Consider the following 21107-nt stretch of genomic DNA (forward strand, 5'->3'; position numbering starts at 1 on the left):
GGTCATAGCATCTCTGAGCCTTGGCAGGTTTAAAGAGAAATAGATTGTTTATGCCCAGGCCTGAAGATGGAGCGAGGCGTCAGGTCCTTCCAGCCCTGGGGGCTCACCTTCCACAGCCAGTCTTTCCCCATCCATCACAGATGGGCCATTTCAGTGCAAGAAGGCTGCCATGGGTGTGCCTGTGGATGCCACTCTCAGAGTAATGACATTGCTGCGTATTCAGTGTATTTTCAGCCTTGTGTTGACAGCTCAGGCCAAGTCTTCCCTGTGATCCAGGAAGCATCCATGAGAGGTCTTGGGGATAGCTATGGGAGGTACATTTCCCATCTTTCTTCTACCCTGGGGATCACCCGCTGTCTTTGTGGCCTCTCTGTGTCCAGTGCCCACATAAACCACTTTTTTATTTGTTCCTGCCTTTTTCGCTCCTCTGTCCATTCTTCCTAAAGCTTATCTAGCCTCACATCACTTCTGAAGGGATGGACTTGTGCTCCCTGAGGGCAAAACAGAGCAAGGCCCATAGGAGTCACCTGAGTCTATTGAATGAGTACATTTGGCCCCCTCTCTGTCCTCAGCTGCTGGGAAACTGACACCTTCCCCACTTAGTTTTATAAAAGGAACCTTTAGAGGACTCACAAAATTAAAAAAGGTATTTTAAATTTGCTTCCTTTTCATGGGGCCGTTATGGCTGAAACCAGCTTGCTTGACTTCTAGGAGATTTGATTAAAAGGCCCATGGATAAGATACCTCATCTCTATTCCTACAACCAAAACTATACCAAACTGTCCCATTTACCTTCTTTCTTCACTCCAGCTTTGGTTGACACACACAGTTCTATATTTTCTTAGGCACTATCTGAATTAAAATTTTCCCTGGAGCTGTTACACATTTTTTTTCATTTTGGTCCTCCTAATTTTTCTTACCTATAATTCTCTATCTTCTTATAATAATCTTATTCTCCAATTGCAGACAGCCAATATCAGAGTGCACTGACCTTAGATGGATGTGTGCGTGTGTGTGTGTGTGTGTGTGTGTGTGTACTTGCAGTGGGAAAAGCATGAAGTATGGTGAGGGTCACCAGCAAACATGGTTGAGACACAGCAGTCCTACCCCAGGGAGTGTCAGAATGAAGAATCGGTTATGGAGTCCGAGCTTGTTCTGTTCTCTACACCACAGGCCAGTAAATCAAGAGACAAGTTGTTGGGCAATAAATAGCCAACTCCTGTCCTGTTGAATAGGGCTTCCCAGGTGGCGCTAGTGGTAAAGAGCCTGCCTGCCAATGCAAGAGACATGAGACAAGGGTTCGATCCCTGGGTTGGGAAGATGCCCTGGAGGAGGGCATGGCAACACACTCCAGTATTCTTGCCTGGAGAATCCCTTGGACAGAGGAGCCTGGTGGTGGGCTGCAGTCCATAGGGTTGCAAAGAATCAGACACAACTGAATCGACTTAGCACGCACATCCTGTTGAGTATGTGGGCCCTGCTTGGTGACTGCAGAGGCCCAAGGAGAACGTGATAACAGACCCCCCCCAGCAGTGCCAATTCATCATTCCCTACTCACCTATTGGACTGGATAACATGCTTCTTAAGCAGGAACCAGTGCCCAGAAAACAGATGGGAAAGCCAAGAGTCACACTCTGCGGGAGCTTGGATGACATCAGTGGCTTTCCATCCTGGAACTGAGGCACATTAGGGGCACAGCCTGTGTTGAAAATAAAATTCCTGGGCCTCACCTCCAAAGGGTCTGACTCATTATATCTTGGGTGGGGCCGAGGAATGTGTATTTCTTAAAGGGCTCCTCAGGACAAGTCGAAAACAATAGGCTGGTTGCAGAACCAGGTCCTCCAATGTCATCCACTCCAGACGGCATCATTTGCTTTTCTAGGCAGAGACTTCCTGAAAAAAGCAGTGGCGATGGGCTTGGGGAGAAGACAGCAAATCCATGGGGCTCCCTTGGAGTCTGAGACCTTATGGGAATGTTAGGAAACAGATCAGGGTGTCAAGCGAGACAGAGCCTGGAGGAGAAGCCGAGCCCCTGGGGAGTTAGAGATAGTGCTGTTCTGAGTGATCAGAGGACCCCTCCTTCCCAGCCCCACCCAGGTGAGCCAGGAGGGGGCTTATTCCCCTTCCCTTCTCTGCTCACCTTTTAGGTTTCTGATAACGGTATCAGCTAAAGCTCTGAGCAGGCAATTGTTGAGGCCTCTGCGCTATCTCCACGGAGCACTTCCCCCTCCCGTGAACCTGCTTATGGAACCCTCTCCATCTCAGGAAAGACTCTCCAGGTGTCTTTTCCCGCATCTGCCTAAAAAAGAGATCTTTTTTCTGGGCTTCCGTCTTCAGCTTGTTCTAGCCCTCCCCCCACCATTTCCCAGAAAAAAGTGAAAGAAAGTGGAGTCACTCAGTCGTGTCCAACTCTTTGTGACCCCATGGACTGTAGCCCACCAGGCAAGATTCTCCAGGCAAGACTACTGGAGTGGGCTGCCGTTTCCTTCTCCAGAGGATCTTCCCAACCCAGGGATTGAACCCAGGTCTCCCACATTGCAGACAGGCGCTTTACCATCGGAACCACCAGGGAAGTCCCCCAAAAAATGAGGTCAAATCAAAGGAACCTTGGCAACTCCAAGAAAGAAGTTGGGAGTATCTTTCCCCTCATCCTCCCATCCCCAGCCCTACCCCGCTTCAGCTACCTGCCCCAGAATCCCGTCCAGGGAGCCAACGGAGGGTGGGTACCAGGGACCTGATCTTGGCAGCACTGGCCCCAGTTCTAAAGAGACCTCAGGATATAGACACAGTACAGAACCACGGAGGCCCCGTCCTCCAGAACAGAAAGATGGCAGCACCTACGCTCACCACCAGCCTTCAGCTCATCACTTCCTCCTTCCAGTCCATGGTCCTTCCGTTGCCACCAGCCCTGTGCTGCCAGATAAGACACACTCACTTCATATTCTGGCTGAGTCGCAGTGTTTTATCGCCTCTGCTCTAGTTAACAGAATGAGCATCTGACCTCTCTCAGATCATCGCACAGCCGACCGAAGGAGGGTCTTCAAGCTGCACGCCTCTAGGACTGTGGAGGAGGTTTTGTTTTTTTATCAAAATGTGGGCCCCTGCACACTCCTGCCCCCTGCCGGACAGACATATCTGGGCCGTAATCTGTACCTTACTGAGCAAGCCTCCCTCAGAGCCAGGCATGGATGGAGTGGGCAGATATATTGTTGCTGTTGTTCAGTCGCTCAGTCGTGTCCGACTCTTTGCAACCCCATGGACTGCAGCACGCCAGGCTTACCTGTCCTTCACCGCGTCCCAGAGTTTGCCCGAGTTCATGTCCATTGAGTCAGTGATGCTGTCCAACCTTCTCATCTTCTGTCATCCTCTTCTCCTACTTTCATTCTTTCGCATCATGAAGATCTTTTCCAATGAGTGGGCAGACATAGAGTGCTGCAACCCCAAGGGGGCTTTGGGAAACAGGACAGTTTTGGGAAACCCTCAGACCTCAGTCAGACCTGTTGAAACCCCATTTCCATCTACAGCTGTCTGTGGAATGTGGGCGAGTCACCTTATCTCTCTAAACCTCGATTTTTCAGTCTATAAAATGGGTCTATAAAATTGCTTCCTGGGCAACCTCTTATGCAACAGCCTCAACCCAGTGCTGGCAAACAGCAGGGGCTCTGTTGATGACCGTTCAAGTCTGTTCGCCTTTGCTCACCCCTGAAGCCGTCTCTGATCCTTCCTCTCGTTCCCACAGGCCTCAACTCCTCCCAAGCTCAGAGCGTCCCCGTCATCAACAGCGTGGCTGGCAGCCTGGCAGCCCTGCAGCCCGTCCAGTTCTCCCAGCAGCTGCACAGCCCACACCAGCAGCCCCTCATGCAGCAGAGCCCGGGCAGCCACATGGCCCAGCAGCCCTTCATGGCTGCAGTAACTCAGCTACAGAACTCACACAGTAAGGACCTGGGCATGTCGGGGCGGGAGCCCCAAGGGGCCTCAATGGCCAGTGTCTTCACTCTCTGGGTCTGAAGTTTCTTGGAAGCTTCCTGGTTTGGTCACTTTTCCCTACCTGTGATCAACCAAGACAATTTCTTTCTTTCTTTTTTTAAAAAATGTGTTTGGCTGCACTGAGTCTTCGTTGAGGCACACTTCGTTACAGTACGTGGGATCCTTAGTTACAGCGTATGGGATCTAGTTCCCGGCCCAGGGATTGAACCTGGGACCCCTGCGTTGGGAGCACGGAGTCTTAGCCACTGGGTCACCTGGGAAGTCCCAAGACAATTTCTTAAGCACAACTCTTATGCGATGCTGTGCCTTTTCTGGTCCTCTTCTCTACCCCTGGAATTCCCAGGGGAGATTTTGCAGAGACCAGTGAAGGCCGATACGGGAAGAGAAGCTAGAGATAGAGATCTGGGGAGGTAAGATAAATGTGGGACGAACCCATGCCCCCTTTCCCGCCCTAGTTCCCATGATCCTCAGGCAGGCTCACCCCTTTTCCCGACAAGCCTCAACTTAGCCTTTTCAGCCCAAAATTCCAGGCAGCTGCTATCAGATGATCAGACTTGGCATATAACTTGCCTCCTAAGTGTCTTCTCTGAATTTGAAAAATCTTCTGAAGTCCCCACACTCTCCGATTTCCACCCGCCAAACATCTCTAATCAAGAACCATAAACATAGGTGGAAAAAACCACCTGCACACGGAACATTAGTTTCTGCCCCATGCAGAGAGGCTGCTTCCCACCTCCGATGTTTTCACCTACCCTAGGACTACCTTTCAACCATTTAGCTTTGGGGGTGTGTTTTTTTTGTTTGTTTGTTTGTTTGTTTTTGCCATGCTGAGCAGCCTGTGAGATCTTAGTTCCCCAACCAGGGATTAAACCTGTGCCCCCTACCTTGGAAAGGTAGGATCTTAACCACTGGACCCCCGGGAAGTCCCCCTTTCAACCATTTACTTCCCACCTACCCCTAGCCCCCATGTCTCCCCCTCCTGAGCCCTAGAGCCCCAGCCCTCTGGCTATGTCAGGCGGCCCTTGCTTCCGAGTCTGGGGAGAAAAAATGGGAAGGATGGTTTTCTATCTTCCAGCACAACCCCATGCACACACCTGGGCTGCCTCTGGAATAGAGCAATAGTCTTGCATCAGACAGGCCTAGATTTAAATCCTGGCTCTGAGCCTTAGCAGCTATGTAGCCGGTGGTAATTTCCTCAGCTACTCTCAACTTCAGTTTTTTCATCTTAAAATGGAAATAGTGTGCATGTGGAGTCACTATGAAAGTGAAACAAAAGTAGGTATGAACTGTGTTTGGTAAGCATTAAGAGTTATTAAAATGCGGACTTCCCTCGTGGTCCAGTGGTTAAGACTTCATGCTTCCAGTGCAAGGGGTGTGGGTTTGACCCCTGGTTGGGGAACTAAGATACCACATGCCACGTGGCCAAAAAATTTGAAAAATAAATATTTAAAAAGAGTTATAAAAATGCAAATAATTATTTATTAAGGGTGTCTAATAGGAGGAGGCAGGGCTGGGAAACAGGATTTCAATTGCTCTTCTGGCTGCAAATCTGAGGGGCAATTGCTAAGTTCAGCTTCCTTCTATGCTCAGGGCTCCATCCCGCCCCAGGCCTGCAGAGCTGGTTCCTGCGTACCATCTCACATTCCAATCACATTTTCGTGGCTTTTAAAAAATCTGCCACAGCCTGCGGCAGAGCCTGGGACCACGTGTGTCACACTGTCCTTCCTCCCCAGCCCTGACAGTGTCCCTCCCCGCCTCACCTGGGCAGGATTCCTCAGTGGCGAGGCTTGGGTGGGACAGAGAGGGGTCACCAGCAACCTGTGCACTGCCGAGGCCCCGCTGTCCTGGCTGGCTCTGAAGAGAGAGCTCATGGGGCCCCAGACCAGGAAATAACCAGCCTCCCACCAAGGGAAGGACAGGCTGAGACAGCAGGCTGTGACCTTTACCCCCATTCCCTACTGGAGGACTCCTTGGTAGAACAAGCTGGTCCCTCCCTCAAAGCCAAACATCCACATGCTTTCTGGGTTGGTCATGTGACCTGGAATTTACATGAATCTTATGGATGAACTAGCATGAGTCAAAGTTTCCAGACTTGGTGGACACATACTGGAAAAACAAAAAGTGAAAACCACATGCTTCTGGAGCTTTTATTGAAATCTAGGCTCAGGGAGCTTCCCTGGTGGCTCAGACGGTAAAGAATCTGCCTGCAATGTAGGAGATGTGGGTTCAATCCCTGGGTCAGGAAGATCCCCTGGAGAAGGGAATGGCAACTCACCCCAGTACGGAGAATCCAATGGACAGAGGAGCCTGAAGGGCTACAGTCTGTAGGGTGGTAAAGAGTCAGACACGACTGAGCAACTAACACGTTTGTCCATCATATTTCATTTGTGTGATGTCATAAGGCATTTTAGTGCAAACTGGGACAGCCCAAAATTATACAAGTAATGACACCCATGTCTATTTAACAATTATTAATCAATCTACAATTGCTAGCATGAGACCTAGGACTTGAGTCACTACAGAAAAAGTAAGCAAACAGGCCAGCTCCTTCATTTTGCCAGCTACTATGAACTTTTTTGGACTTAAATTCTCAGATGCACCACATATACCACAGGATCAGTTGTGTTTGGGGTGTTTGTTTGTTTGTCTTTGAATATTTCTTTCTGTGCCAATCTTAGTTGCAGCATGTGGGACGTAGTTCCCTGACCAGGGATCGAACCCCGGCCCCCTGCATTGGGAGCATGGAGTCTTAGCCACTGGATTACCAGGGAAGTCCCAGGATCACTTGCTGATATCCAGGCATCTAATACTTTGGAAGTCAGGGAAAGAAAGTGCTCCCGCCACAGAAGTGCCATCCACCTCTATACACCAGGCACTGTGGAAACCTATTTATCTATTTGGTAAACTGCTTTAAACACAGTCTCTTTTAATCCTACAACAGATAGCATTCCCATTTTACAGAGGAGGAAACTGAGGCTAACTGAGTTGATTAAGGAGGCAGGATTTAAACACATGGCCATTCTTTTTGATCACATCACACTGCCTTGCCCAAACATAACTACCACCCACCCCCACCCCCTTTTATCTGCCTGGGGAAAAAGGAACAGTGGTGTGGGATGAGGGGTGGTCTGTAGCTGTGCTTACACTCTTGCGGGATCTGCACCTTGACCTTGTCTTCACTCTGTCTCTGCAGTGTACACACACAAGCAGGAACCTCCCCAGTATTCCCACACCTCCCGGTTTCCATCTGCGATGGTGGTCACAGATACCAGCAGCATCAGTACGCTCACCAACATGTCTTCCAGTAAACAGGTAATGCTGGCAAGAAGGTAGGGGACGGGGAGGGATGACTATGACTGCTGATGTGCAGAGCACGTGACAGTGTGGACTCGGCCTCAGTGTGGTCCTTCTGAGGCTCCCTGGGTACTTTCTAAAAGAATCCCTGAGGTCACAAGGCAAAGAAGGCCACAGGCTGAAGGGGCTTATTGCTCCCCTAGCATCCCTAACAAGAGCACTAGAGTAGTGAAGTGTGCTCAGCTGCTGCAGACTGGATTATACAGAGCCTGCAGGCACTGGGGTTGAGTTTCCCCAGTGGGTTGGTCATGATCCACGGACAGGGTATTCCCAAGGAGGGCTCAGAAAGTCAGACCCTCTGGAGTCTCACGCTTTGCAAGAGGGATCCCTGAGGATTTCCCATCAGTTAACAAATAGAGAAAACGAACAGTGAGTCAGAGGTCCCAAGGCTGATTCACCCAGTTCAGAACTCATCCTGAACCCCCAATGCTGTAAGCTCCAGAAAATGACCCAATTCTGCCAACCCACGGGGACTCCCCAGTAGACAGCCTGGCCTTACCAGGGGCCTGTATTCACTTGGTGTTTTATAGAGAAGCTCAGAATCAGCTTCCTGGTGCATTGAAAGTGGGGAATCCAGAGGCTTAGTCACCATTTCAGTTGATGACTAACTCCCACCTCCACATACATAGAGAGGATGAGGGTAAAGACGACCCATGGTGGGGCTACAGCTTGGGCAGCTGGACTCAAATGAGACACTGAGAGTTAGGAAACTGGACCAGACGTCTGAACGCAGGTCGCAATTCCAGAGTAACACAATAGGACCTTTTAGTAGCTGGGGTCTGTGCAGTGTGGGAACTGTTTGGCCTTTATTGATTGTTAGATAAGTAGGTGACAACCTTGAACTTCATGTCAGAGGCTCTCGGCAGCGTTTGGTCCTGTGGATGATCTTTTTTTTTTTCCCCCATCAAATCACACTTCATCCAATGCCATGTGCTCCTGAGCAAGTTATTTCATGGGCTCAGCCTTCTCTGTTCTTCCTTTGCCCCCATCTCCTCCTGGTCCTGCAGTATCATGAAACAGGTGGATTCAGTTCCTGGCTTTGCCACTTGCTCGGTGACCTTGACCTCCCTGAGCCTTCACCTTCCTCATCTCTAAAACAAGTCGTGGCATCTACTTGTTGGGCGGATTTGATTATGCCATGTAGATTAAGTGCCTGGCACATCTTGGGCTCTGAAACATACATGACCTAGTCCTTCGGGCTGTGGAATGAGGTGGGGTAGGGAGGGAGAGGTGTGTGGGACCCACTTTGCTATCCTTCTCTCACCCATTGGAAGATGAAAGGACAGCCCCCGTTGCCCTGCCCTTAGACTCCCGTGCGATTTCCCACTCTTTGTAGTGAGCAGGGAAAGCATTTATCTGTGCTCACCAATCTCAATCAGGGGGGCAGCCAGGCGCAGCAGCCCTGCTTGGGAATACCTTCCCCTTTGAAAGGTTTATCAATCCATCTGCCGCTTGGGCAGCCCTGGACGGGGCTGTGATTAATGATTCCTGTCTTTCCCAAGTTGACTTTGATGCTTGCTTGTTGAAAAAAGTCCTCTGAATTCAGGAAATGGCCTCTTAATCAAAACACTTCGAGATGCTCTCTGAGATGCTGTACCGGCCCCCAAATGGGACTGAGTGGCCAGCCGACCTTGACGCCACATAAATGAGCCTCTAGAACTACTGTGAAGTCATCTCGAAACCCCCAGACATTTCAGGAGTCTGACGATAGACTCACAGTTCTATAGGATGATGACGATGACATTTAGTAAGGCTAACACTCTTCATGTAACACTGTACAATTTATGCTTCTCACGAACGTTATCTCGTTGTTTTCTTTTTGCCAAAACCTCCTAAGAAGTACAAAGAAATAAACCAAGGCTCAGAGATGCAGGGTAACCTGCCCAAAGTCACAAGAGATGATATGCTAGGACTGAACTTCCAGACTTTTGGTCTTAGATTCTAAATCCTGGACCTTTCCCACTAAAACACTACTCATCTTCTAATACCGATCTTTTTATTTATTTTTCACTGCTTTGGGTCTTCACTGCTGTGCACGGGCTTTCTCTAGTTGCAGCGAGCAGGGACTGCTCTTCCTTGCAGTACAGAGGCTTCTCATTGAGGTGGCTTCTCTTGTTGCAGAGCACAGGCTCTAGGGCTCATGGGCTCCGTAGTTGAGGCGCAGGGACTTAATTGAGCCAAGGCTTGTGGGACCTTATTTCCCAGACCAGGTTCATTGGCAGGCAGATTCTTAACCACTGGACCACCGGGAAAGTCCTGGCAATACCCGTCTTTAAAACGCCTATGGTAGTCACTGCTCTTGTGGTCTGTAACAGTCAGGAACAAGAGTAAAAATTAAACCTACATAACTATATTCCAGTCAGGAAACTTTCTTCCTGCAAACAACAGGAGAAGAGAGGGTAGGAAACATGGAATGAAATAAGAGGAGAGTGAAGATGCCGCCTCCTGGCAGCAGGAGGAACCCAAGGGGAGGAAAAGTTGTACACACTCTGTTCTGAAGGCAAAGGGTTAGAAGTGAGTTTCAGAAGGGAATTGGTGGCAATTCTGCTTTTTTGTTGTTTGAAAGTGTTCTTTTCCGAAAAGCATTTCAAGACTATTGCTAGGAACCAGGAGCCCATGACATAAGGAGAGGAAGATTCCTTGGCCAAATGTGTTGGGGGAACAGCTGGGTTTAGCAGAAACCCCACAGGACAGGGCTTCTCAGAATCTCTCCTGTGCCAATGTGGGCATTGAACCGGGACCCATCCTGGGCAGGGCTGCTTTAGAGGCATTGTAGAATGCTAGGAAAAGGGTCTGAGCCAATCCTGGCTCCTTCACACCTGCTCCATGACCTTGGGCAGTTAATTCAGGGCTGTGAGTCTCAGGTTCTTCATCTCCAAAGGGGAAGCTCCCACCTCCCTCATACAGAATATTCAAAGTGCCTGAAGATCATGCCTGGTACTGAGTCATATGCTCGAAGTGACAGCTTCCTTCCTGTTCCTACCCCTTTCTGTCTGTGATCCCTTAGAAGACACCTTCCATTAGGTCCTTCAGGATTGAACTCACTGCTTGGTCTGCACGTGGTCAAAGGAGGTTCTGACAATAACATGTCTCAGGGTTGGGACCATTTCTCTGGCACATCCTGCCTCCTGGGCCGGGGCTCCAGATCCCTGCTTCCCACTGTCCTGCTACACAAGGATGCCCTTTCACCCACCTCCCAGGAAAAAAAGCCAGTAGTTCAGGCCTTTCAAAGCACCCAAGCCCTTTGTGTGTGGCCAAATGCCTGGCCTTTAGTAGATATTCAGTAAATATGAATGAGTGAGTGAATGAATGAGTGAATGAATGAATACATTCAAATCTAGCATTTTTTTTTTGAGTACCTCCCATTTGCCATGTAGCACTCCAGGTGATTTTCCATCTTACCTTTCCTGGCTAACCCTCCTGCAAGGTAGAAATTTTTATGCCTAATTTACAGAGCCAAAAACAGAGATTCAAAGATGGGGTGGAATCTGGCTAAGCATACAGGATGGTAAATCTGGAGCTAGAGTTCCAGACTTTGGTTCTTCTCACTCCAAATCCACTCAACAACACTCACCTTCTAAGATCCATTTTTAAAGTGCTTATAAAAATGACTCAAGGTTATGCCGGCCTGAGGCTAAAGCCAGGATTTGACCTTGTCTCCCAGTGTTTTCCACTGTCAAGACAGGCATGCCGCAAGACCTTGTGGATCATGTTTCAGAAACCTCCGGCTGGAACTTTCTTGCTGGGAATCCTTGGCAGCTACTGCCCTCTGTCCTTTCCAGAGCCTGTCTCCTGTCACCAGCCTCCCCTCCCCACCCCACAATGAGTCCTGGCGAATTACCATCTAAGTGGGTCTCTGCCTGAACCTCCTGCAAAAACAACAGCCCTCTAGCCTGGAAACCAGACCACAGCAAGCACCAGCCTTGGCTAAAACAAGTGTGGGCAGGTTGTGAGCAGACTCCTGTTTCCACAACTCTACCCACTGCTCCACTTCCTAGTTTATATAGAGAGAGGTCAGGAGAGGACCACCACCCCCTCGACCCCACCCTCTGCCCAGTGCAGTCACCCATCAGGGGTGCTGATGAGAAGGAGGTGGGCAGCCTCATCATAAATCCCCTGAAACTGCACCCACCCCACCACCCGCTCCTACCCCTTTCCCACGCGCTCCCGACCTTCCCCCCCGCCCCCCGCAGTGGTGAGGCAGTGTGGGCTTGATGGTAAAGAGCCAATGTGGGAATTAGACAGACCCCGTCCCCAGCTTCTGCCGCTTTCTACCTATGTGACCAAAGGCAAAGGTCCAGCCTCTCTGAACTTCAGTTTTCTTACCTGTAATATGAAGATAACGATTTCTCCTTTGTGGGATCATTGAAAGGGCAAAATGCAATAAAACTTGTAAAACACTCAGCTCAGTGCTTGGCTGGGAACACCCAGTCTGTGGCAGCTGGGTCAACCTTGGCTTTCCCTGAGGGTAACCTTGGGTATCTCTCGAGCTTAGGAAGGAGGATTTTAAATGGTAAAGGGCATTTATTTCCCCCTGGTGTCCCACTCAGAAGATAAAAGGCAGTAATCTTACATAGTGGGTTTTCTGTTGAGACATCCTGGGCAAGTCATTTAAAATCTCTCTAAGCCTCAGTTCCCTCATCTAAAACACTGCAAGTATAATCATTACTTGTAATGAATAGAGCTATCATTAATCTACCTTAATAGATTATTAATAATCATCTGTATTCACTGTCTCCACTTCGTCACCCCCAATTCTTTTTATTTTCTTATTTTTGTTGAGGTATAGTTGCTTTATTCTCTGAGTTTCACCATAGCAATTCACAATTTTTAAAGGTTATACTTCATTTATAGTTATTATAAAATATTGGCTATATTCCAGTATCCATGCTGCACATTAGATCCTTGTAGGTTATTTATTTTATTCATAGTAGTTTGTGCCTCTTAATTTCCTCTCTTGTCCCACCCCTCTCCCCTCTCCCCACTGGTAACCACTGGTCTGTTCTCCATATCTGTGAGTCTGTCTCTTTTCTATTATAGTCACTAGTTTGTTGTATTTTTTAAATTCCACATGTAGTGACACCATACAGTATTTGTCTTCCACTGTCTGACTTATTTCACTAAAGCATGATGCCCTCCTAATCCATCTATGCTGTTGCAAATGTGAAATTTCATTCTTTTTTATGGCTGCATAGACTGAAGCGACTTAGCAGCAGCAGCAGCAGCAGCATTCTATTGTATATACCTGGGGTGGGGGTTGTACAGAGACCTGTACGCCCCCATAGTTCTCTCTTGAGAGCATTGCAGACTGGCTTTTGTCCGCACATTCCTGAAACCCCTCTTGTCCAGTTCACTAATATCTCCACATTGCCAGATCCAGTGGTTACTTCTCAATCTCTATCTCTGACGTAGCCGATCACTCCCTCTTTTTCTCTCTTGAGTCTTAGGACATTACCCATTCCTGGTTCTCCTCCTATGGCACTGGCCACTCCTCATTTCCTTGGCTGCCAGCTCATCTTTGCAACATTTACTAGTTGAGGGGCTCTGGGACTCATTCTTTGGCCTCTTCTCCTCCATGTTTATTCCTGGGTGATCTCCAGTGGCATGAATTTGGGTCAGGTGTACACGACCATGGGTCTTATAATTCCATCTCCGGTACTGACCTCTCCCTTCAGGGCACATTCACAAACCCAGTGCCTCTTTGGCAAGTACAGGTGGACGCCTAATATACCTCACTAGCATCTTAGATCAAGTCTGCCTAACACAGCAGCTCTTCATTTTGCCCCAGTTTCTCCTGACTGAAATTGCTTTCTGCTTGGGCTTGTCCATTTCCAAAAATGCCATCAGTTGTTCAGGTGAGACCCCTGAGATTACCTGTGATCATTTCACACCCCGCATTCCACATCCCGTCCATCAACGAGTTCTGCTAAGGGTACTTTAAAATGCATCCTCTACCTGACTGCTTCTTACCCACCCCATTAGTCTTGTGCTCCTGCAGCAGCCCCTAACTTCCCATTCTTGCCCCACAGAGATGGGTGTGCTCTGTTCACTACTCAGCAGCCAGAGTGGTCTCTGAGAAAGGAAAACCCATCATGTCATCCCCACCCCCCACCCCTGTCAAAAGTCTCCACTAGCTTCTGGTTGTAACTAGACTGAAGCAGAGACTTCCAAGACCCTATGTGGTCAGACTGAAGCCTCTCCTTCCTCTGTCCCTCGGCTTCAGCCGCACCAGAGCTGAAGGGCTCCCACCGCAAGACTTCTGCTCCTGCGGCACCTTCTGCTGGAGTGTACTTTAGTGTGCATCTTTGCATATGCTCGTTGCATCCAGCTCAAACCTCAGAGAGTGGGGGGATCACCTCCCAACCCCCCTGCATAATTTCTTCCCCCTTCCCTCTAGCCATTGTGACTTTTATCATGCTTATCTTTCGAGAGTGTCCATCTCCTTCTGAATTTTTATGTGATGCATTTCTTAACTCGTTCATTGTTCAAAACTCTCACTAAAATGTCAGCTCAGTGCGGGTGGGGACAGAGTCCCGTTCACAGCTGCATGCCCAGTGCCTGCGAAAGTGCTGAGCATAGGGAAGACCCACAAAACCGTGTTAAATGAATGAATGATGATTCAAAGGCGTGATGTGAGAATTCTATGGAATGATGCGTGTCAAGGCTTTCCTTAGCAATGCAGCCTGGCACACAGTAGGACCTCAGTAGATGTCAGTTCTTCCCATTATGGATTAGATCTTCTTAGGGTGAGGACGTCCTTAAGAATCCTCCAGCCGCCCCACCCTCCAGACAGAGGGCTCTGTAGTCACTCGGGGACCCCCAGGCAGGGTCCCTGCGGGGCTGGCTGAGCCGGGCCTCTGTTCTGAGGGAGCCCAGCACGCCCCTTATCAGATGTTTGTGTTTAGACTCTGAAGGGGGCAAATAACTCTAGTTCCTTTGACAACATTTAGGGCTCTGCCACCATTTTATTATGTGAGCAAACATTTGATAGCTGGGAAGCCCATCCCTAATGACAGGTCATAGAATCTTGCTGGCGTCTGCTTATCTGTTCTTGGTGTTTGCTCTTCCATTGAAACCTGCAAGGTCACAAGCCGTTTTCTCTCTCCTCCACCTGAAATCTGAAAATTGGAAAAAGCTTGATAGTGAGGAGTAAAGGGACTGGAGAGAGCAGGGGTGGGTGGAGGGAGGAAGAGGAGGCAAAAGATATCAGAGGACCCTGCCCAGGGGCTCAAGAATGCAGAAGGGCCAGAAACCTGTCTCCGCAACATGGACGCACCACTCAGCCCCGCTCTGAGGAGCTCTGGGGGGTGGCGGGGGAGCACAGGGAGCAGCCCAGACCAGGGCACCCCAGGCAGCTTAACAAGGACAGTTGTACCAGCACCATGGGGAGGACGGCACGCCTAGCAGCCCATCTAATCCCCCAACAACCTTCATCATAAAGGTGGGGAAACCAAGGCCCAGAGAAAGGAGTTTGAATAAGAGCAAAGCGCGTAGGGACTTCCCTAGTGGTCCAGTGGCCAAGACTCCACACCCCCAAGGCCAGGGGCCCGGATTATCCCTGGTCAGAGAACTGGATCCCACATGCTGCAACTAAGAGTTCTCATGTCATAGCTAAGACCTGGCGCAGCCAAATAAATAAATATTAAAAAAAAAAAAAAGCTAATAGAAGGCTCTTAACCTCAGTGTAATGTAAAGAACACTGTCTGGGAGGTCTCCCAGAACTGGTTTGAATCTCTGGCCCCACACTCTCCTAATTCCGAAACCTTGGGCAATTCCTGAACTCTCTTTGACCTTGCTTTCCTAATCTATAAAATGGACATAATAGCAGCCCCATACAAGGTTATGGCTGGGAGAACTGGTTAATGGAATAATAGTGGGATAAGAGGCCTTCAACAGTGTGATAGATATGTGAACGTGTTGTGTGTGGCTGTGTCTGTGTCTGTGTATGGAAGGGGGAGTGTTTGAGGGGGAGTCTTGAGAAAATGAACCGTTAAGTCAAAGGGCAGAACCTTCCTCTGAGATGACAACAAAGGGGAAGGGGAAGGAAGAGAAGCAAAGCTGGGGAAAAGGGACTCCCCGGAAGGAAAACGCGAGCTGTGATCTTGCATGACAGTTGAGATGAGCGAGGCCCACGGCTCTGGGAGTGGAGGCTGCCCCACATGGGGGTCTGGCTCTTCTCAGGGACTCCTCCATGCTGGGTCTCCTGCCCCAACCCACCCAGAAGCCTGGTCTCAAAGGCCTTTAGCCCTTGGATCCCAGTTCTCTGATTTCTTGTCTTGGTAGTAGCAAGCATTATAGAAGGCACTTTGCAATTTTCCACACTTTTTCCTGATGGAGCATTAGTACGTGGTGATTTTCTCTTGTGCTCTGTGGCCTTGGGGCTCAGCACAGACCAGCAGCATCAGCCCAACCTGGGAGCTGACTAGAAATGCAGGTTCTTAGGCCCACCCCCGGCCCACTGAGTCAGAATCTACCTTTTAACAGGATCTCTGCTACTCCGTTTGGGAAGGAATCTGGGGGACCCCTGCTCTTAGATTTCTTAGAATGAGACCCTTACTTCCTTCAAAAGCAAAAGCTCCCCATCCAGCTGTCATTGCCACCAAACTGAGCAATTTATAAAAAGCACTCTCACAGGAAGAGGAGTCCCATTTCAGGATAAAGGTCAGCAAGTTATGACTATTTCAAGGCAATTGGCAATTCACTTCTCTCTTCTAGGAGTGGCCGGCTCCTAGATTTTCCTAAAGGGAGCGTGTTTCAGGACCAGCCCTGCAGGACTCTGAGGGCACAGGGTCCCCACACCTCCAGCCTCCAGCTCTTTGCTGGTTGAGTTGGGTCTCAGCTCCCCCAGAGAAGCCAGACACTAAGGGCCCAGGTCCCCACCAGAGGCGCATAGCTGAGCTGTCTCTCCTCTCTCTCTGCAGTGTCCTCTCCAAGCCTGGTGATGCCCACACATCACTTACTTTGTGCACAGCAACAAGGACCCTTATTTTCCACATCATCACCCTCTGGGCAGCTGTCATGGAGAAGCACAGTGACCCGACATGCAGCACCTGCGAGAGGTCCCTGCTCACCTGCAGTCCTGCCGGCGCCTCGGACACTGGCTCTGACAGGCACAGCCCCTTCTATGCAGTATTGTCATGATGCCTCTCCCAAGAAGTCTGGTCTGTCCTAGAGGCAGGGGACAAAGAAGCGGCGGAAGAGGAAGAGAGAAAGCCGTAGCGTCTACATCACTCTCTTTCATCGAACAAACTGAAGTGAAAACTTGAATCTGTTACTGAAATGAGAAGAGGAGGACACGTGCTATTGAACTGAGCCAAACACAATGTAAATATCAGCCACCTCCCCCTGTCCCGCCCCCCATCCCAGCTGATCTGGAGATTTCTTTTAAAGAAGTAAATTTGTCCAATGGGTGTAAACTATAAACTACTGTAATTAAGTGCAATTTTCCCCCTCTACTTCCTCTCCCCTCTGCCCTGTATATAATACTAAAGCGTCTATCGATTTTCTTTGTAAAGGTCAGAGTTGAATTTTCAAAGTGATTCTCCCCCTCTCTCTTCCCCCACGGAGAAATACCTAAGGCAGCAGTGAAGCCCTTGACCTGCTTCCTCGGCCCTGGACACACACAGAGACTGTGTATTTTGGACTGACTGCCAGCTCACTCTGATCTCCTGATGTTAAGACACACCTCTGGGTCCCTGGAAGGGCTGAACAGAGTGTCAGAGTAGTGTCTTAGCTTCCGGAAGGGTTGGGGGGCCAGCCAGGACAGCCCCAGGAAACCCCAAGGCAGGGACGCTGGCTGTTTGATAGCACAAGAAAAAGTTGACCTTTCAGAAAACCTCCCATTAAAACAATTTATTTTATCATGGCCCAGAGTCTCATATTTCTACCTCTGATGCTTTCCCTGCCTTGGTTTCTCCAAGAACCCCTGGCCCCTGGTCTTGGAATTTTCCATTTACTCCATGGGGCTCACTGCCAGCCTTATTGCTAAGGTAAGAAATGTTTTTTCCCCCAGTCAGACTCCAATACTTTGTCTTTCTATGACTCATCGGAGTAGACTTGGAGCCAACTCTCGGTGACTGTTGGTCACAGGAACAGAAGAAAAAGTAGGAAACGTGGAATCACCGTGGGTAACATTGTCAGCTTCATTGTAAGCATGAACTCCAACCTTTCTTCCCTCCCATGGGGCTGTAGTCAGGAGAATGGCTCCTGTGGGTATCACCTCCTGCCCGGGTTCTTGCCTCCGGTAAGGATAGTATTGAAGACAAATAGTCCCAAAGGTGAAAAGCCAGAGGGCTAAACACTCTCTAGCAGGCACTTTGCCACAAATAATCCAGCGTTGACTCTAGGAAGAGGGAGGAAAGACCTTTCCTCCTTGCCGTCTCCAGCACAGACTTACCAGCCTGTGATTTCTGGCTTCTAGACAGAGCAGTTCCCAAGCTGGCTGCAAGCGAGGGCATCATGCTGAAGAGGTCCCAAGCAACAGGTTTTTCAAAATCTCAAAGTAGTAGAAGATGCAGTTCTTAGTGAGCCAGGCAAAGGTACTGAGAGCCCAGGGTAGGGATGTAGACTGTTAGAAATGCTGACCTCTTTTGGCTCCTGGCTCCCCTCCAGACAATATTATTTGGGCTAAAGTGGTCGAGAGAAAATTCACGGATGGGTTGAAAAGGGCCGGGGCCAAAGCCGAGCACCTTGTGTCAAGAGAGGCCAGGATTTGCTGACTCTGGTGGAGATGGCTTATTCGTTGGCTCCTGTGAGTTCAGGAAGAGGAAGGGAATATAGGTCTTGAACTCCAGCCTCGACTGGAGCCCTATGTTTGAATTCACATTGTTTTTGGGGCAGTAAGTATCTGCATTTGGTAGATTTTATATCTATTACATTGCATTATTGTAATAATCCTGAAAACCCAGGAGGTCTTAATTACTCAAGAAGTCATCCGGGAGTGTGGAGGACTTGGGGAGGGGCGGAAATCTCTAGGAACTTTTCTTAACTAGACCCTGTGTGGACCAAGACTCATACAAGGTGATCCTGGTAGCTGAGAGCACTCCCTTCTAAAGCCAATCTCTCTTCTCACTGACTCTAAGAGTGGCAAGGAGGCTCACTGTGCATGGACTCAGGTGGGCATTACCCCCTCCAAAGATTTATCTGCAACTAAAGCCCCCCATGCCTTCTTCCCGTATGGACCAGTCGCTTGGGAATTCCTACCCCAAGCAACAGGTTTTTCAAAATCCTGGTGTAGTGGGAGATGCAGTTCTTAGTGATCCAGGAGTCTCAAATGCTGTCTCAACCAGAGACAGCAAATCTTGGCCTCTTTTTTCACATGGTACTTGGCCGAGGCCCCAACCCTTTTCAACCCAACCATGAATTTTCTCTTGAATGCTTTAGCCTAAATAATATTGTTTGGGGGAGCCAGGAGCCAAAGGATCAGTTCCTTACGGACTAATATTTTCAGAAGATCTCTTTACACCCTGAGCTCAGGCTAATAGACAATTCTGTTTTCACCATGACCTGCTGTGGTTTCTTGGGTGAGCTCTGGGGAAGGCAGATTTAACTTTCACATTGTGGATAAGCAATGAAATCAGTCATGGAAACCTGCCTTACAGTGGATTTGAATGGTCCATGCCAAACAGTAAATTATTTCCCCCAAAGGCAGAGAGAACTGGAGTGTTAACTACTGGATTCAGGTGGATAAGAACACAGTGTAGACAAGCAGGGAATCTGAGCTCTGGGTTGGGGAGAAGGTCTCTGATGTTCTTTTTGGAGCCAGAATGGCTTGATTAGGATCTCCAGCATCACCACCTAACCCTGTCCTCATTGTCCTCCTACGGAAAATTGGGTGATTGTAGTAGTACCTACTGTATAGGATTGTTGAGTAAATGAGTTCATGCTTGTTAAGTGCTTGGACGTGGGCCTGGTACATCGTGAATACTGTGTGTTAACTATTCTCTCGTCCCAGAGTGAGTGATAGTCGCTCAGTTCTCTCCAGCTCATTGTGACCCCATGTGCTGAAGCCCGCCAAGCTCCTCTGTCCGTGGAATTCTCCAGGCAAGGATACTGGAGTGGGTTGCCATTTCCTTCTCCAGGGGATCTTCCCAACCAGAGATCAAACGCAGGTCTCCTGCACTGCAGGCAGATTCTTTACCATCTGAGCCACCAGTGAAGCCTACTATTAAGAGACATTTTTAAGTATAAAGACGGGTCAACTTAAAAAGTATCAGCAGATACATGCTTGACTTTATCTTATAATCTATAGATAATACATTAGAATATGTAATGAATCCATATACCTTTTCTAAAGGCATACCCGAGATAGAAGTAGCAATAAGGTTATAAATGACAATTCCAGAGTGCCTTCTCATATATTCTTCTGGACCTGGTTGATCTTTCCAGATACCCTCATCACAAATGTGATGTTTGGTAAAGAAAACTGCCAATAATTGGTGAAATGATTTTGCTCATGTCTATGGTACATGACCAACCAAGCAGAGAACCAAGGATGAGTCAGGGAGAAGAGGTCTGAGGAGAGAGAGGGCAGGCTTGACTGGGGAGTCTGTCTCTTTGGGGGAAGAAGAAGGTAAAAGGTGGGGATGATTGGGAGGAGATGACAGAGAGCCAGGAAGCTAGGACTAAAGCTGGCTATAAGCTCCTAAAGGTTGAGGGCGTTGGTGGTGGTGGGGTGGTGATGGGAAATACAGGGATCTAGGAACAGTGGGTCAGGAAGAGGCAGGAGTGAAGTTGCTCCCAAGGACAATCAGAGCTGAGGTGTCCCCTATGAATGAGGAAGAAATTCAAATAAACGCCACTGAAATCTGTTCTGAACAGATTGCCAATAATGGACCACACAGTGGATTTGCCACACAGTGACAAATCCATGTTTTTTAAAATACTCTAAACACTTCCCAGTTGTTTCAAACAGACTGAATATTTACAAGAAGTTGCAATCAGCTAAATAAAATGTCTATAAAGCCCCTCCCTGTCTCCCTCCTTCCCTCCTTCTCTCTGCCTCTCTCTGTCTTAGTCTGTCTGTCTCTCTCTTTCATACAGAGGTCATTCCAGCTGGGTAAATACTAGATTGTCAGATAAGATTTATAACATGACAGTATTTTATTAATGAATCTTTGGGGTATGCAGACCTTCACACATGCCTGGATGACCAGTTTTTTCCCTTTCTTTTCAAAGTCGCTCAGTCATGTCTGACTCTTTGCAATCCCATGGACTACACACACCATGGAAATCCCCAGGCCAGAATACTGGCCAGTGTTCTTGCCTGGAGAATCCCAGGGACGGGGGAGCCTGGTGGGCTGCCATCTGTGGGGTCGCACAGAGTCGGACATGACTGAAGTGACTTAGCAGCAGCAGCCTTTCCCTTCTCCAGGGGATCTTCCCAACCCAGGGATCGAACCCAGGTCTCCCGCATTGCAGGCAGTTTCCCACTTTCTAAGGAAGAATGAGCAGAACAAACATGAGGAGAATGGCATCAAAAGCAGAAATCATCAAAGCAGGTTTTTTGCAGTCTGTATATGGATGTGTATGCCAACAGACCACCGAAAATTTCTTTGCAGTTTCCACACACTTAATTGTCTCACTAGATACATATTGGGATATCCTCCAAAGGCTGGTTTCCTTCCTGTGCTCTATTGTTCAGACATCTTTAATAAAGCAATTATATTAAATGATTTCCAATTAATTATGAAAGGGATAAAAAGATAAAGTTGGTTTTTTAAAAGACAAAAAAAAAAAAAAAATCACACTCTAAGGAAAGCATGCCT

The 21107-nt window shown here is 48.6% G+C and overlaps 1 protein-coding gene across 4 annotated transcripts in view; it reads left to right on the forward strand.

Annotated features, from left to right (window-relative positions):
* The window catches only part of HNF1B (HNF1 homeobox B), a 61125-nt gene extending 43919 nt beyond the window's left edge, over nucleotides 1-17206 (forward strand). For all 4 annotated transcript variants that reach the window (XM_055577324.1, XM_055577325.1, XM_055577326.1 and 1 more), the window contains exons 7-9: nucleotides 3740-3934; nucleotides 7181-7299; nucleotides 16263-17206. In XM_055577324.1, the coding sequence (XP_055433299.1) occupies nucleotides 3740-3934; nucleotides 7181-7299; nucleotides 16263-16283 (335 nt within the window). In that variant the 3' untranslated portion in view covers nucleotides 16284-17206. The remainder of the gene's footprint in view (nucleotides 1-3739; nucleotides 3935-7180; nucleotides 7300-16262) is intronic.
* The last annotated feature ends 3901 nt before the right edge of the window (nucleotides 17207-21107 follow it).

Source organism: Bubalus kerabau, chromosome 4 (assembly GCF_029407905.1).
Source record: "Bubalus kerabau isolate K-KA32 ecotype Philippines breed swamp buffalo chromosome 4, PCC_UOA_SB_1v2, whole genome shotgun sequence".
Classification (NCBI taxonomy): domain Eukaryota; kingdom Metazoa; phylum Chordata; class Mammalia; order Artiodactyla; family Bovidae; genus Bubalus; species Bubalus kerabau.